Consider the following 18,427-nt stretch of genomic DNA (forward strand, 5'->3'; position numbering starts at 1 on the left):
GGCTGGAGAGAAACTTATCCTGGATGCTTTAGGCCGATCCTGCATTGAGCAGGAGGTTGGACTAGATAGCTTCTATGGTCCTCTCCAATTCCAATTCTAAATAAAATACAAGCTAATTGTAATCAGAACTCCACCACCTTCCAGCAACTCAGACTTCTTCCCCCCAACCTCAGACTATCAAATGGAATACTCCATACTGGCTTGGCAGTGTGTACCATTTACCGTATCTCTCCTGACATAAGGAGCTGAATCCCATGTTCACATATCAAGGACCTTGGTGCTTGACAGGTCACAGCAAAGCTGATAATCACAGGAGAGCAGGTACATTATTAATGCATAGCCCCTAGACAGCATCTGCTGCCTGAAATGCATGGTTCCAGCTGCCTCCTTGATGCTATTCAAATACAACACACAGTTTCAGGTTTAGAAAAAGGTCACCCTTATCCATCGATCTTCGTGCCTCTTTTGCTTAATTTCCTCTTTCGACTTCCCTGTCTCCACATCTGCAACAGAAGGCTTGGTAGCCACTTGTGCACTTGTGCCTGCATTTTTTTACGTGGCAAGGAAGCTATTATGTGGAACAATTAGGAACTCCACTAAGCTCTTCTGAGATCCTGTTACCATCAGTGTCCCTATGGCTGTTTTTGCACACTGAGCCATACAGAACTGATTTATCATCAGGACAAACACAGAAATTGCTATTTTGTACTGAGAGGTGGAAAATAAATCCAGCTGGTGGTACCAAATAAATTTTCCACTCTTTCTCTCCTCCTGCTAAGCTTCAAGAGCTGTTCAATGTTCAATTATCATGCCGAGACCACAGAAACCAGGCTCTCTACAGTAATTATCAAATAAATCCCTCCCCCATTTGCACTTTACCCCAACTATTTTTCAACTGTATGGGTTCCAGAGAACCAAAAGCACAAGGTTAAAAAACTTGCATCTGAAAACAATCATGTAGTACTGGTGAAGAACTTGGTTCCAAAACACCTGGGGTAGGGGGGAAATTATCGACTAATTTCATAAGAAAGTACTTCTAGACATTTTGCTTTACTGAAAGTACAAAAATAAAGAACAGCAGCAGAAAGAGGCTGACACAAAAAGTTTTGCAAAGTTCTCATGCAAGGGAGACAGCACTCCAGAGAGTATGAAGGAAGCATGTCAAAAGGAGTCAGGAAAAAAGGCAGTTTATTAGTGCAGTCAACACAACTGAACAGCAGAACACAAAAGGCAATCAGCAACTTGTATACGGGCAAGAGACATGACCAAAATCCTATGGTATATTCCAGAGCACGAGGGAGAGCAACAGCGAGACATCAGGGGGGAAAACAAGGTGTGTTAGGAGCATAGTGGAATTAGTTGAGCTCAAGGTGCAGTTATTAGGTTGGATTTAGCAGCTTTTTCAAAATTCCTGAGCATTCCTTCCAACCAACAGATCCCCTTTCAAAACATGCCAGGTTACTGACATTAATGTAAGCACAACCCATCACATCCCTAAAACTGATTGGGCTTTTGATGCACATTCCATATTTTATAAATACAACATACATAAAAATACATAAAACTCCAGGAGCTACTTTTTAAAAGTAACCTGGACAGTTTGTGTGAAGTAGCTAAAGCATCCTTGGTAACCATACCAGACAGACTCAGTTGCTAAAGAAAAAATCTACATGGAGAAGAAAAGCACAAGCAGGAGACCAGTACAGCAGATAGCTGAAGGACAGGGAAAAACAAGAGCAGAGAGCTGAAAGCACAAAAACTGACAGAACCATCTGCAAAATGTAAAGGCCACCAAACCAAATAACTACTGCAGGTTTAAGAGATTCTCTTAAGCATAAGCAATCCTCATTAAATGAAAAGGAATGGTATCTGCCTGGTGTATATTCAAGATCATAAGCAAAGCTAAGCAGCATTATTCATGCACTTTATTCATAGGAATTACGGAACTTCTGTGAGATGGAGTATGTGTGAAAGAGGATCCAAGCTTTAAAACTACACCTTCCTACAGTGACTCCTTCTCTTTCATCTTCCCAGCAAAAGAGGACCAGACTGTAGGCTCAAACTCATGAGAACTATCTCAACATCATAATGGATTCGCCACATTAAGGTAATCATGAGGACCACGCATAACACATGTTGAGAAGAACAGATGTTTCAAATTATGCGTTCCACTGCATCCAGGTTGAGCATGGCAGAAGAGGTAGGTAGTGTTCTCACACAGCGAATGTTCCTGCTGATAGTTCAGCTCTAGTGATGGTTTCTTTGTCCTACACATTTGCAAAGGAAAGGGTTCAAGCTCTACCATGGACACAGTTGATATGGACAACTGTCATATAACCTCACTTCAGCATTAAAATAACCATTCAAGAACATGGGAAATAGAATTAAGCTTTGTGCCCAAGTGTCTGCACAGCTGAGGATATTGACAGAGACTGAGAGGTGAAAGCAAACTTGTTCAGAAGGTACTGTCAGGATAATAAGGAGTGCAAGCTGGAGTGCTCCTTTATTGAGGCATCTGTTACTTGCCCCTCCAGCACAAATGCAAGGGAGGGGGGGAATTAAGCAGCAGAAAATAAGTTGCTGTAGAACAAACCCAAAGACAGACTGCAAATAAATTAAAAATATGATAGAAAAACTGAATTTCGACTTGAAGACATTCCTGACCACTGTATCAAAAAACAAAGGGAAACGTACAAAGGCAAAAAGTAGTACAAAAATACCAAACAGTCATCAAGCTGTCAAAACAAAATCACACACAGATTTGTTGAAACAATTAACATACAATGACAAGACAATTTCATCCAAGGTTACTTTTCTTCTATTTTCCTTTTTTTTAGCATGGCTGAGGCTGCCTTATGTGGCACACGCAAACTCAAGGGAGCCTGTTTCTGGCCAGGCAGAGCACAGGGGCTAATCAGAGGCCATCTTGCAAGAAAAGGCTGAAGCCAGCAGAGCACCTGACATCAGCAATGATTCAAGAGAGGAGAGAGAACAGCCAGGTTCTGCAATAATGAATTCAGTTTTGTCCTGTGGCAGCAGCGGCACATAGTTGAAGAAGGACATTCCCCACTGGAAGTTCACAGGCCACCTCTTGTGCATCCTTCAGGCCATAAGTCCCTAATGAGGTGTGCCAATTGTCTTCACAATGGGTCTACTTTTTGGCTCCAAGACATTTTTTTTAATGCCAAAAAGATCACTACTAATATATGTGTTTTATTATATTTGACATCTCTTGCATCCCCAGTTTTGAATTTGCCTTCTTGTGTTTGTTCTCTCCCCCCCTCCCCAGCCCTGGAAAGTATCGTGGTACTGTAAGAAATGTTGGAAGAGTTGTATGGCCTGCAGAGAAATGTCTTAAAGAATGACAAGCGAAACCACACTGCCGGGGTCGGGGGAGGAGTCTTCAGAGTAAACTTTCACTTCTGAGAAACGTTTGAGTCAGGATCCAGAAGCCTGTCACACCCCAGCACTGGAACACTGGAAGCCCCCAGGGCCAACGGAATCATCTCAGGAGGTCAAGGGCTTCTCGCAGCAGACCACTGCCTCGTTCTACAGCACAAGGAGGGCTTTTCGTGCTTTTATGGAAGCATTTGGAAGCCAACATCAACCAAGGAAATTTAGCACACAGTGGGGGAGACTGCAGCATGGCATTTTGCATGTGTTGCTGGGTCTCTCGCCCGGCATGATCAGGAGAGATGCCTTAAATCAACATGGAGAAGAATAATGCCCTGGTCCAACACAGCAGGGGCACAATCAGTGAGCTTGGACACGGTACATTTTTTTCCTTTCAAGCAGATTGTTTTATCAACTCTGTTAAGTCTTTAGATTTCCTCCACTCCATGTGCAAATATCATCACCAGGCCTGGCTCCAGCACCATCTCCTCACCCATGTGCTGATTCTCACAGGCCATCACCACCACAGCCTGCTTGCCAGGGATGCGTTTGGCCACATAGTTTTCATAATAGCGTCGGTTCATCTGACGAGTTTCTAGGGTGGCCAGTCCCTGGGGCCAGTTCCGTTCATGGGCATTTTCAATCAGCTCGTTGATGATCGATGTGGGGCAGCCACTCTCCACCAATGACCGCTTGATCACCGCCTGGAGTACCGCATCTGGCGTGGAGATCATGCCCCCCCAACGTGTCACCCGGGCAGGTTGCAAGGAATTCACCCACCTGGAAACCCAATAAAGACAAAGAGTGAGAACACAAACACAGGCAAAAATATGCCAATGACCCACAGTGTTACCTAAAGGTATTCACATGCAATGTCTGCCCTGCGGAACACTATTTCACACGCAATGTGTGACTTTGTGCTGTCTGCCAAATCACAATATTAACCAGGAAGATTTATTGGCAAAATTTCTGTAGCTAGTGCTGAAGTATTATTCTGGCCATTTATTGTGGGGAAGTGACATCTATGGAATTAGATGAGGCAGAATGGCTCACAACACAGTTTTAAATATTTTTTGCTCTCACTGAGATGTCTGCTGTGAAACCCCCCCATGCGCTGAAGAAGACCATGATGTGTTCTAAATGCTTATTAAGAACGCTGATCAAACCTAATGGACCTTGCATGAGTCAAAAGTACATCTTATAAAACACTCAACTATCTCCTGCAGCAGTGGTGGGGAAGACAGGTAGGCAGTCTGTCAGGGAAACTTGCCTGCGACAACTGAGCCTCTTTTTAAAAAGCATCTAATGAACCTCAAGTTTCCTTGGAACAGTTTGCACCTTAACGAGTTTGCAATCCTATGCAAGAGACCCCTCTATACTGACTCGATTCAACAGATTTAGAAGGGTGCAACTCTGTTTAGGATTGCACTGTTAGAAGCATAATCTGGAGATTCAGACCTGGGAGTTGAAGTTTTCTGCTCTGTCCCTGATTCCATCTATGGACAATCAAGTTATGAAATCAGAAACAGATCTTCAGACCTCACTGTTCAAATCATCAGCCATGCCTTCCTGCCCTCAATTTATTATTATTCACTTAATTCAGTGATGCCTTGTCTTTTTCCCCCGAATGGGGACCCAGAGCAACTTACACTGTTCTCCTCTCCTCCATTTTATCCTTACAGCAAACCTGTGAAATGGAGTAGGCAGAGTGTGTGCGACTGGCCAAGGTCACCCTAGCAAAGCTTCTGTGGCACAGGAGGGATTCTACATCACAAGGGTCTCCTCCTACCACAAAAACATGCTTTAGGAGCTGCCACTACAGATTGTTTGGATAGTGCAGGTAGTTTGCTTCCTGTTGGGTAAGCTAGAAAGTAGCACATGGCACCTGTGCTCTGGGGTTTGTGCTAGCAACTGAGGGGGATAGATTTGATGTCCCTCCGTGCCTGCATAAAACCAATCCATCCCAAAGACATAATAATTACATTAAGTCTCCAAGTTCAGGAGAAAGATTGTATCCTGAACTCTGTTAGCCAACATTTAATGTATGTTACTTTAAAAAATGTAATTATCCCATACTGTTAACCCAACCATAATAAAACAAAAGACAGGAGACCCGTAGTCCTACCTAATTTACAAGCGGTTCTCCCTATGTTCCAGCGAGGATTTGCACGACATGAAAAAAACAAACTATATATTCCTTTTCCATGATTGGTACAATAAACCATCCTCCTCAGAAGTAGACTTATATTTTCACCACATAATCCCTCTCAAAGCACATAGCACACAGTTTTCTAGCTACTAATGTTTGTGCCACCTCTCAGTTATTCCTGAACATGCTAATCTCTTAAGTGTTTTGACCAGTAACTCCTCAACCTTCAGGCTACCGAGTTTCTAACCCACCTCTGCCCAAGAGATCAGCACTTACTCTAGGATTTCATTGTATTCTATTGTCTCCTCCAGATTCTGTAGGTTGGGGTTGACGCTACGTATTGCTCGCATATATGCCTTCAGTAACTGAATGTCACGTTTCTGCAAAAAATCAAGACAAAAGATTTGATGATTAAAACAAGATGTGAACCAATAAACAGGCAGAGGACACGTGGGAGTCACAGTGGCTAGGCTGAAGTGTAGAACTTCTGGCAGCTGCTGCAGCCTGACCAGAGTCGTGGGGGACACTGGGCCCAGCCATGCAGGAGGGGGATGCCCGGGAGTTACTGTGGCCTGTTGTGATGGAGGACTCCAGGCAGCCATCGCAGCCTGACCGCAGTGGTGGGAGGATGCCTAGCAGCTGCGCTGAGCATAGACAAGCTTCCCCTCCTCCAGTTAGCTTCAAGCAGCTCCCAGAAACTGCCATCAGTAGTCTCCAATGCTAAGCAATGCAGGGGTGGGGGAAGGTGAGTTTCAGAGCCCCAACCTGTTCAAAACAACCAACAGTATTCTCTCCAGGTTCAAGATTACTCTCTTAATGCACAGAGCTCCTGTCCCCAGAGCCTGAACAAGCATGTTACAGATACTGGGCCCGTAACAGGATGTTTATTTGTCTTACTAACACAAACTTACTTTCCTAAGCAACCCAAAACCCTCACTAAAAGTCAGGTAAACCACCTGGCTAAACTGGTGCTTTTATCCATAGACATGTTTCTTTCTCCTTCTTAAACTGAGACTGGCTCAGTTGTCAATTCTGATTTGAGAAATGCCTGGAGATTTTGGGGTGAAGCCTGAGGAGAGTAAGGTTTGGAGAGGGACTTCACTGGGATATAATGCCTTGGAGTCCACCTTCCAAAGTGGCCATTTTCTCCAAGAGATCTGATCTCTATCTCCTGTAGACAGAATCCCAGGATATCTCCCTGGATCTTAGCAGCCCTACTCATCCCTTCTACCCAGTGGAGTTTCTCTGGGTTCTGATTAGTTGACAGTCATTTGGATTTGCATGAGGCCTAAATCACAAGGATCGGTTCAGAGTCCTGGAGGAGACGCAGGTATTTTGATGAGGAATGCCACAAGGGCATTGCATAATTACTGAACATGCAGGAAATTAAGATTAAGGATGTTGGTTTATCTGGAGAATTCTATAAAGACAAGTGGCCACATAAAGCAAATATCCTATGTGCATCCTCCATGAAGCCAGACTAACTATATACTGTTACCACACTGACTTCCACAAGGAAATGTATAATTACAATGAGCATAAGTCTGACAAACACAATTGCAGCACTGTGCTTATATTTCAGCAGTCATAGCTCCCTCCCCCTGATCTATAGCAAACAGCAAAAAAATTTACAAACATAAGATTTGCTATCTATATAACTGAGAAACAGAAATCTGAATGTTAATGTACATGTTTTCATTCTTCTCTTGTCCAATAACAAACCTGAGAAATAGTGACAGTTGTGTATCCACAGGTGTGAGAACCCATAAAAATGAGTCCGGATTAACATATAGGCTAGACTGAAAGAGAATGACTGGTTTAAAGTCACCAGATGAACTATGCAGCTGGGCAAGATGGGGACCTTGGTCTCCCAGGTCCTAGTCTCACACTCCAACCATAACACACACAATCCTGCCACTTCTCCCTGCACACTCCTCAAGATGATTTCTGAAATTAAGCGCCCTCCCACCCTCAATGATGACAAATCCTCCAGACCTTGCCCTTACAGGGAGAGTTCTAACCTGTCCTTTCCCCCCAATATGAATCTGGGAAGTGGGCTTGACCCTTTCCTCCATGCTGTTTCTCTGGATTAAACCCACCCACCACTCATTTTAACTTCCTTATCTATTCCTTGTAATTATTACTGGAATATAACCTCTCTTTTTTTGTTCAACATAGGGTTACAGTGCTGCACCTTTTGTATGACTGCCCATGATGCTGCTTTTGGAGACCAAGAAGCCCTGCCAGGAAATAAATTGCAAAGAGGCTTTCCCCCCATACTCATTGGTCAACACCCCGCCTCTTCCAGCCACTGTTTCCTCAAGTCCCCAATTTCCCCCTTACTATCTAAACAATCTGACTCCTTTCAGACTCCCAGCTGGCATTCTTCACTACTCAGCATTTTAATATTCCCCTCCTTACTCTTTCTTTTACCCACAATATACAGCTTCCACAGTTCTCAAACCCCATGTGATGTTTTTTAAACATTCACAGTTCCCGTTCTCAAATCCCCATTTAATCTGTCCATTTTTCCCTCTCAGGCCTCTGCCTTCCCCATCTGCTCTTCCTCCAGATTCCTGGGTTCAGTGGAGCACCAACACTATCCCTCCTCCAAAGCCCCCTGAGAAGAATGAATGTTAACATTCCATGTCATTTCATTCCCTTGGCACGCAGCATTCCCAATGTTCTAAGGCCAGGGTCGGCAACTGGGATGCAGAGAAGGGAGGCCTGCTGGCCAACAGTTCATCTTGCCTCCACCAGATAATGTATTTTCAAGTCCCATCTTAAGTTATATATGCCCCTCTATCATCTCTGCATTAGCAACTGAAGGATAGTTTTGCTCAAGAAGCCAAATTTCACCTGGCAGTTTACCAGCTGCCATCCTATCTGATGAACTCAGCCAATAGGAGCCAGAAGCTTCATCACTATAGGAACCACCCCCCTCCCCCCCAAAGAAAAAGCAACCCCTTGTACATTATCCTATATAGATAATGTTTATCACAGACTTCATAATCAGCCCACAGGAACGGATTACAATAATGTTCAAAAGTGAACTTGTATTGAAGAGAATGTGCATGGCATGTTTTAGCCTCAACATGTGTTTTTAATTAACATGTCTGTTACAAAGCATCCGATAACTTCAGTATTCTTAAATTCTATTTTTTATTACTAAGAAAAGTAGAAAGCACCCTTAAAAGATAGCCATTCAGTTCAAACATTTGAGATGTTTAGAAACTGGAAAACAGTTACCTGTTCTGCTAGCTGGTGCTTATGCTCTGCTGAAGTCTTTTCCAGCTCAGCTATTCTGGTCTGTTGCTGCTGAACCACTGACCTTAAGTGTTTGATGCAGTTATGATTTGGCAACTCATCTTTGGGCATTTCCAAGCTGCACAGAGAGACCAGCAGAACTGAGAAAGGAGCACACTACAAAATAAAGTTAATAAAGATCTCCTAACAGAAAACAGGTTTTTAAAGGAGGATCTGGAATAATCCAGGATCCATAAGCAAAGCTTCAAGTAAACTGGGCCAAAAATTAGTAGCCCCAAGTTACCAGATGCCATTATTGTGCAATTCAATTGCATCAGAAAAGCCATCTCCATTGGACCATACATATAATGGGCTTCCTCATTTGTTTCCCCAGATCACACTGGTGAGTACAGCTGGCTATGTCCTTGGAGAGCCCATACCCTGAACTCTGACACTGCAATGCCTGGGGCTGGAACTGCCTAAATTTGGCAGCACTCACCCACATCCCTGTTCACAAGTCACAGGCCGCTTTGGATTGTGTTCACAGTCATTGAGGTGAGACATCAGGTTGTCGAGGCGCACAACGGCAGTGCACCCAAAAACAGCGTTGTCGCAAGTAATCTGAAGCTTAGATAGCATATTACGCATGATCCGGGGAACAGGGCGCAGGTGAGCCACCGTCACAACGCTGCGGTCCACGGGACACGTTTGCTGTTGGGAGAACCACTGGGTAATGCAGGCATTGCAGAAGGCATGTTCGCAATGAGGAGCCTGTGTTGGGAACAGAGCAATGCATACTCATGAGAATGACAGCAGGTTCACATACTTAGAGTACTGCTTGTGACCCTGGTTCTGGTGCCAAGGCCAGGAGATAGGTGACCCCAGGACAAAAAGAAACTGAGAAAAAAGGCAGCAGATGCCCCCCAAAACCACCCCTGAGTTATACAAAGGAACACAATGTTCCCAGATCAAAAACCTCGTTCCAGCACTCAAGACGTGCAGCTTTCTTCACTTTGCAACTACAAAAGATGTTTTGACAAACGCTAAAAACCATACTAGGGCTGAAGAGTGCCACTTACAGTGTCTGGGATCTTGGTCACCTGGAGTTGCATTAGAACAGCCCACTCATTTCTATTCCACACTGAACCATCTTGCCAGACTGAATCTCTTTTGGGCAAAGGACATTCTGGTTTGGGCCAGTCCACTTATTGGTCATGAAGTTAAGAGACACTCCCAGATGCTTTACAGAAGCTGGACTGTATTTTATACTGCTTTGATTGCTCACTGTAGCCTCTGACATCAGAGATGAGCTTTGTGTGCCATTTGCTATATTAGCTCATTGCTCTTAGAGAGCAGTCTGGTTTAGATCCAACTCCATTGACCATAAGTATCTGGATACTTGGGGTTTCCCTTTGTCTTCAGCAGGCACTGAGTTCACAGGAGGCTCAATATGGATTAAAGACTCCTCTGACTTTTTGTTGCTGCAAGAATTCTCTACATGCTCTAAGGAACCTGCTACAGTTTAGATAACATGCTTGACTTAGTTAATTCAATGACTGCTTTTTATTTGAACATCTCTGTGCCTTTCCCCTATATTTTGTTTTCCCCCTTTTCCACCATCTTTTTGAATCCACCCACATTTTCTCTTTTTATAATAAACCTTTCAAGAAAAATATTTATTGGCTTTGCTAGATACAATTTACTTCTCTCGGATATTTCTCTTAATCTTGTTCCCACATGCTAGACTACGTGGGTGCGATATAGTTGGTTATGAGGAATTTTCTAGGATTTGTATCCTGTTCCTTCATTGCTGCTCTAGTACTGTGCTAGAAAATTATTTTCTCAGTGGCTCAAGTCTAGATATTCTCAGATGGTCATCTGCTGGCTACCAGGGTGCTTTCCAGGGAAACCTTGGTCTAAGGGAGCTTCCCAGCTAAGAGAGACATTGCCTCCTCAAACTGCCATAGCTGATGGAAGTAAACCAGAACTCCTACTAATATTTTAAAGCAATGCAAGTTGCTGATGGCAAGTGAAAACATCATCTCACTCTGCCATAAATCAGCACTGGGCCCAAAATACACCCCCCCCCCAAAAAAAAAAACCCTGTAATACCATTGTTTGCCTGTCAGTGAAGCCTCATTGAGGTCCTAATACTTAAGAAACCAATTAAAACCATACTTCCAGGCCAAAACTGGGGACTCCAGCCTGGAGACTCCTGAAGCCATCTGAATTTATACTCAATTGTTATGGCCCTTGGCTAAGGGCTTAGTAACTATATTGTTGATGTTGTTTTAAAAATATTTTCCATTACTAGAGGTTTGAATTGCCTGCTTTAGTTCTGAAGCTATGTTTATGCCTTAAAACCACCTGCATTAACATGAAACTACCAGGCTGATAATGTCCTAGATCACCTCCCCCCCCCCCCCCGTTAAAATAGTTATAACATTAGCCTTTTTCTAATCCACCAGTACCTCCCCAATCCTACAAGATTTAAAAAAAATTAAACAGAGGTTCTGATACGTTTGTCAACTTCAGCATCCTAGGATGGTATTCATCAGGTCTCAAGGATATGTATGGATTTAAAGCTACCATGTGTTCTCAGAACATCCCTACTTATCCCTGAATTACATCAAATCTAGAAAGTTTTATAATAGACCTATGTCATATTCTACCATATAATAGGGTTCTGTATGGTATTCTGGCTTATGATGAGAAACTCTACTAGATGGCTTTTGGTTCCTTTAGTTGGCAGCTGTTGTCTTGCATTGCTGCTGTTTATGTCTTTATAAATGACTTAGACAAGGGAGATCAGAATCATCAAGTCTGTACATGATACTAAATTGGGTGAGGTAGTTAATACCTTGAAGGGCAGAAATAGGATACAGCTGGACTTTTGCCCCTTTAATAACAGCTGTATTCACTAAGTAGCCTATGGGCACAAAACTGACAGTACTCTCCAAGTAAAGGGCATTTGCAGTCATGATGACTGCTCTTGTCAAGAAGATTTATTCACACACGAATGCATTTCACAGGCTACCTTCCTCCTCTCACAGTGATACCTTTCGGAATTGCCCAAAGAAGGAAAGGCAGAAAGCTCACGTTTCCTGTACACCAGCTCACACCTTTCCATTTTTTCCTTGCTCTCTGTCCCAAGACCATGCATCTACAGTTTTCTTGGTCATCTGCTGCACAGAGCTTAGGCTACACCATACTTATTCAAGGGATTTAACTGATTATCAGATTAGGTGTTTTTGTAACTAAAACCATCACTGGTCCCAAGAGTTTTGCCTCATTCTGCAGATTTTGATGTTCAATAATTACTATACTAGGAAACAAGTGTATTGCTTGGGCACTGCTTTAACACAATCAAACAATTAATATAAATACATAACATTTCAGATCATGAGTTGGGCAATTTTTAATAGGGGCTTTATTTTGAACTGAGGAAGACTTCAAGAGCCAGCAACTTCTGCCCACTGAACCACTCCTTCAGAAGTGGGAATACAGAGCATTCTTAACCCCCCTACTGTTGCTGCAACAGAGGCCTCCCAGTTAATGCTCCTAAAATGCCATCTCCACTCCATAGGCCTGGGCATAGCAAATGGGAAATGGCAGCTGAGAGATACAAAAAAAGGCCTCTGATGATATTCATACTGGAAACAAAGCACCCTGATGCCAATATTAATGCACTCTCTCCAAGTCTGCACTCTGTACATTTATTGAACTATGGCTGGTCAGCTCATTTGACAGCACTCCTGTGGAAATTCTACTCAGATATACATCTCAGCAATGCTGAAACCCTACAAGCAGTTTAGTAAAAAAAAACAAACTAAGGCAACTTTAAAATATATGATGTGCATTTTAGTCTTCATCGTCAATAAACTACCTGCTATCTACCAAGGATCAGTTCAGGTTGCCTCTGTGGTTTCTCACACCAAGATGAAGCTTTTGGCCCTCAGCCTATTCAATGAATCATCTTTCATTTAACAAATGACAAGAGCGGGGAATATCACACGCCATTCATAGCATTAAGGTAAGCAAATTCTATTGTCACTGGGGTTGCTCATATGCTTTGTGAATTTTGTTTTTTGTTTTTCCCACCATGAGGCTGTTTGGAAGGTAGAAGGTGGTGGGAAGAATTGTGAGGATTCTGGAAATATATTTGGATGGGGAAAGAAGAAGGGGAAGGAACAGCACTATTCTTTGCAGGCTCCAATAAGCTGGTGATCCCTGGCCCCCGGGAGGCTCATCTGGCCTCGACCAGGGCCAGGGTCTTCTCTGTCCTGGCCTCCACCTGGTAGAATGAGCTCACAGATCAGAGCCCTATCATAACATGACCAAAGTGCAATAACCTCAGTTTAAAAATCTTATCTTCTATGGAGAGTTCAGATTTGATTTGATCTAGAGCCCACTTATTTTTTGGCAGCTCACAGTATATGAAAACTCTCCTGCAGCACCACAGTTTTCTTGTCAGTTTTCATCGTCCAACATTCACACATATCCGTAGTAATGAGAAATACTGTGGAATGGATTAACTTGATCTTGGTTGTCAGCAACACATCCTTACACTTAAGGATCTTTTCTAGTTCCTTCATGGCTGCTCTTCCCAGTCTCGATTTCCTCCTAATTTCTTGAGTACAATCTCCCTTTTGGTTGATGAAAGTGGCACTGGATTTTATTGATTTATTTATTATATATTTATACATCACCCTCTCTTACAGCTCAGAGCAGTTTAACAATGAAAACTGGAGAAATGGAGGTACAATACAAATAATTCTCCCCACTTATCCACATAGAGTTTTTAATTTTCATAGAACAGAACATAAGAGAGAATAGTTTGATGCCTTCTACTTCCTGAAAGGCTACGAACGTGGACAGCAAACTGTTAAAAGTACTGTCAGAGTCTGACAGGTTAAAAATACTTTCACTTTACAGAAAACATATATATGTTAATCCCAGTTTATATGGAAGAATGCTGACCCGAAAAGAGTTAGGAATGGATGGTTCAATGGTTCCTATATATTTTATGATTTGCAAAAGAGGGAAATTCTTTGGGCTTGATTTGCCCAGCCACTCCAATACTACGAAAGGAAATATTACACATACTGGAATTCTACAGGAAGCACAGGAATCATGCCTTGTGTGAAATGTAGCATTCTTTTCTGAATACTATGAAAGTACTGTAGAGACAAGAGCAGGGAAGAGAGGACCGGGGAGCAGCTATGGAATCAGCTGATGCATCACTTCTTCTCCAGCTAGAAAGCACCCAAGGACATGCCTTCTCCACAAATTTATTCCTGCAATCCATTAAACTGCACTGAGATAGTCATCCAACATTTGAGGAGAATCTTTTCGAAGGAAGAAGTAAATCTCTGAGAAATCTATGCCACTTCTAAGCCAAACTCTTCTACCTTAATTCTCAGCACAAGACAACTGCTGGACCCTGCAGCAACATTCAGAGGTAACATGTAGGCCAAACATATGATAGCTGACTCAGTCAAGCTTCTCTCAGTGGAGAATTTAAGGACATACCAGGAACACAGTTAGGGGCAGAGCACATGTTTTGAATAAAGAAGATGCTACGTGCAACCTGGCATCTCTCCTTAAACTATCTCAGGCAACAGGTTTTCTTGAGAACCTGAAGAATGCTGTGCTAGATGGACCAGTGATCTGACTCAGATGGCCACTGATTATGTTTATAGCTCTTGGGTACCCGCTGTTTATGAGGAACTGGAGATCACTTCCCAAAGTGAAGATTCGGCTACATACCTCAGGAGCCTTCTTTGAATGCAGGAACCAATTTCTGCCTTCACTCTGTGCTAGCCTAATTGTCTGACCTGACACCGGTGGTGCAAACGCGCATGCGTGGCAGGTCCACGCATGTGTGTTTGTGCAGGGGCTACCGTGCATGGGCGGTGCCCAGATCGCCCTCCCCCCACCGGTCCGCAACCCCAAAAAGGTTGCAGACCACTGGTATACATGATATACATCGTCTTTCCTTCTTTCCTTTCCTTCCCCTCTGTTCTTTCCTTCCTTCCTCCCCATCTGTCTTTTCTGCCTTTCTTTTTGTCTCTTTCTTTCTCTTTCTGTCGCTCTTTCTGCCGCTCTTTCTCTTTTTCTGTCTGTCTTTCTTTCTGTATGTCTGTCTTTCTCTCTGTCTGTCTGTAAGTCATTCTATCTGCCTGTCCCCTCCCCTCCACTACCCCGCTAGCACCTGCTGCATTCCTGACTGCAGCAGGCTTTTTTACTAGTACTGGAATAAAGCTGCTATTTTGTTAAGTGATGGTTTGAAAAGAAGTGTTTTGAAGACACCTGGAACTTTCTTGCTTAATTAATGTTCCCTCACTTTAAGGTAATTCTCAATTTATTTTGTTAAATTCAATTACTGTGGTTAGGTAAAGCTTCACAAAATGTTGGAAATCAGAAGAATTTCCCAGCATTCAGGCTTGGCTGGACAAAATGAATGATATTTATTTGATGGCTGATCTTATCTTTTGTGTGAATGGGAAGAACTTTGTAACAATGTGGTCTGAATGGTTGAGAGTTATCATTTGTATTAGAAGTAAAGCCCATTGCACCCAGGAATACAATAGATGCTAGGAAGAAAGGGAGGGAGGGAGAAAGGGAGGAAGGGAAAAAGGAAGGGGGTGCACAGAGGCATATTAACAGGCCATGCAGGCTTCTTTGGAGCTCCACACAGCCTCTCCTGACTCTCCTGCACCCTGCCACCACTCGAGCATGCATATGGAGGGGTGCAATAGGCCTCGCAGGCCTCTTTGGAGCTGTGCCCAGCTTCTCCCAATCACTTCCTGCCAGTTCTCTATACAAAAATAAATCTATGATACAGCAGGTTCAGCTTCCCCAGGAACAGCAGCTTTTGTACTGAAAAGCAATGGCACTCTCAGAGTGCACAGTTATACAACTATCTGAAAGTTCTCTTCCATTTTAGTCTTCAGCTAATTGCAGCTCTAAGTAGTGCACCCAAATAATATCATTTTCATTTAACCTCTATTTCTCAGTAGATATTCTGCTACCCAGTGCCTTTTTCCCATGTACAAACCAATCAAATAAACCCAGTGTTTAGAAGCTGTTTATCTCAATCCACCTTTTCAAGGACACCTTTCCTATGGAGGTATCAATCCACCTACAGATAAGAAGAGCTGGCTGTCCTACTGACAAAAGAATCATTACTGAGTGATGCTTAAGTGATCATTCACATTTTGCAGCATACATATGGTCACGAGTAAATATTGTATATGTATTTTTATTGCAGATGTACACACTCTACACCCACTGGGCAGCTGCAGCATATTGTGGCTTCTTAGCATATATGTACACACACTATAAAACCATGTTTATGATCATTACATGCAAATTACACTGTAAATTGTACAGAGGGCATTCTAAGTAGTAATCTTACATGAAGCAGTCCCTCCACAACACAGCCTAAGATGCAGAAGGATTTCAAGACAAGTTCAAGAGGGATGGGTATGCAAATTAAACCATAAATAAATAAATATGAAGGAAAATTCACTAACTTCACTAATATTCAGAGCATAACACAGGTATTTAAGGTGTCAACTTCAACAAGAATTCAGTATGCTGAGCAGAACCCAGTAGGATTTTGCAACCCTTTCACCCCCTATACCCCAAGGTTTCTTTTGGAAGTGCATTTTTAAGCCCCAGTTCTTGGGGTTGCAGCCTTGGAGATCAGAACACCTAGTAGTACAAAAGAGACTTTTTAAAAAGTCAGTACCATCATATGTATCCTCAACTGGGATGGGAAAAGCCAATACAGATTTGGCAGAGAAAACCATCATCTTTCCCATTACATACCAGCAAGACAAAACAAAAGTCATGTTGATAACCAACACCTACCTGCACCGGCTCCTCCAGGACCCCGCTACAAATGGGGCATATAAGGTCTTCGTCAACATCCCCTTGAAAGCGTGCTACATCATACCCCATTTCTCATCACCGATGCCAAAACCCTAGAAAAAGCAGGAGGAGGGGAAGAAAGACATGAACAGTGGGAACAGAGAACACTTGGACTTTTACTGCAAGAAGAACTAACATATTTAAAGCCCTATTCCTGCAGAGCCAGTTAAAAATCATTCTTCTTTGCCAGCTCCCCTACCTGCCAACTGACCTGATAAGGCTGCATATTAGGTCAGGGATTCATAGACAAGTCCCAAGCCCTTCAAGAGCAGGGTGTGATTCAGTGGGGAGAAAATACACAATTTGGCTCCTGTTTTCCCCGCCTGCTAACACTAATTAGACACCTCACAGTGCACTGTTATTCATCTCTTAATGTGCAGTTAAAAAAAATCCACACCTTGCTTTTTTTTTTTTTTGGTGCTTCTGCCAGACAATTTAACTATATGGGTGATGTTAAGTGGTGCCCATATTTCACATCAAATTATACTGAATGCATGAAGAGAAGGAGCTCAGCAACTAGAATACTTGATAGGATGGGGGGAGGGGAAGTTTAACTTAACTGTTTTATGCCTGACTTTGATCCAGACTGACAACAGCAGAATAAGCCATAGGTAACTGGCAAGCTTTGCAAGGAAATAGAGCTCAGATGCATGAAGTCATCTGGTCAGAAGCAGAATACAACCTCCTCTTAGGCCAGATACTCCTTTGCAAGCAGGAGTCATGAGTTACTCCAGATGCAGAGAGACAGAATACTTACCTGCCCTCAGAGGAAGCTATATGGAAGGCACACTAGAGCCTCACTAGAACTCTGGATTGTTTTGTTTTGTATTTCAATTTTTATACTGCCCTTCTTGAGCTGGCTATTTCTCACATGACACAGAACAATGGTGATTCTTAGCAGCTACAACTACGTATGAATCATTGCTAGATTACTTATAGCACTCAAATCCATCTCACAAGTTGCAGTTTCCCAATTCCATGCACAAACAAGCTATCAACAACCATTTTGGCCCCCTACAATAAGCCCCTGTGAAGAGAAGAGATAGCCTGCTGACTTTTTTACATCCTGTGAAATGACTAAATCCATGGTTAATGAAGGAGAAGATGGACTTCCCTGGAAAGCTGTTGAAGAAGCACCTTGACAATCCCCATATAACTCGTTGATAAATTTCTCAAAATATACTCTCAAAATCTGTTCCACGTATATTTCTGGTAAGGGCTTGGAGGAGGAGCTGGTCTCATGGCTTAAGTGCTTAAGACCCACTCGGGGCAGCTGTCCCACCCCTGCCTCCTCCTCTAACCGGCTTGCTTGTCTGTCCAGCAGCCAGCCAACCACCTTCCACCCCCCACCATCCCATCCTTCTTCTACTTCCCTCCAAGGCTGCATATCCCTGCCGTGTGAGAGCTGCCCCTGATGGTGGAGTTCCCTAAAAGCTGCCTGCAGCCTTTCCAGGTCCTGGGGGGAGGGGGAGGCTGTCTGCAGAGTTCCTCCACTCTACCCCCTAATCTAGCACCTGTTGTATTCCTGAATGTAATAGACTCGGCCCCTAGTATATTCATAAAATCAAAAATACATGGGGGGGGGGAGGGTTGAAAGGGCCAGATCCTTTAAACTGCAAGCAAAAGGCACTCTCAGTGGCAGATCTTCTTTCCCTCTTTCTACAGCAATCGCCACAAGACATCTGAAAAGCCAGCGCTGGA

At 43.1% G+C, this 18,427-nt stretch overlaps 1 protein-coding gene across 7 annotated transcripts in view; it reads right to left on the reverse strand.

Annotated features, from left to right (window-relative positions):
* Nucleotides 1-1,171: 1,171 nt before the first annotated feature.
* The window catches only part of RNF41 (ring finger protein 41), a 39,918-nt gene continuing 22,662 nt past the window's right edge, over nucleotides 1,172-18,427 (reverse strand). For 6 of the 7 annotated variants that reach the window (XM_077328536.1, XM_077328534.1, XM_077328537.1 and 3 more), the window contains 5 exons: nucleotides 16,667-16,779; nucleotides 9,288-9,559; nucleotides 8,792-8,927; nucleotides 5,819-5,922; nucleotides 1,172-4,173 (listed from right to left, as the gene is read on the reverse strand). In XM_077328536.1, coding sequence (XP_077184651.1) covers nucleotides 3,822-4,173; nucleotides 5,819-5,922; nucleotides 8,792-8,927; nucleotides 9,288-9,559; nucleotides 16,667-16,756 — 954 coding nt within the window. In that variant the 5' untranslated portion in view covers nucleotides 16,757-16,779 and the 3' untranslated portion in view covers nucleotides 1,172-3,821. Of the gene's footprint in view, nucleotides 4,174-5,818; nucleotides 5,923-8,791; nucleotides 8,928-9,287; nucleotides 9,560-9,867; nucleotides 10,056-16,666; nucleotides 16,780-18,427 lie in introns of those variants that run through there. The other variant, XM_077328540.1, reaches the window with a different exon arrangement.

This window comes from Paroedura picta, chromosome 3 (assembly GCF_049243985.1).
Source record: "Paroedura picta isolate Pp20150507F chromosome 3, Ppicta_v3.0, whole genome shotgun sequence".
In the NCBI taxonomy this organism is placed as follows: Eukaryota; Metazoa; Chordata; class Lepidosauria; order Squamata; family Gekkonidae; genus Paroedura; species Paroedura picta.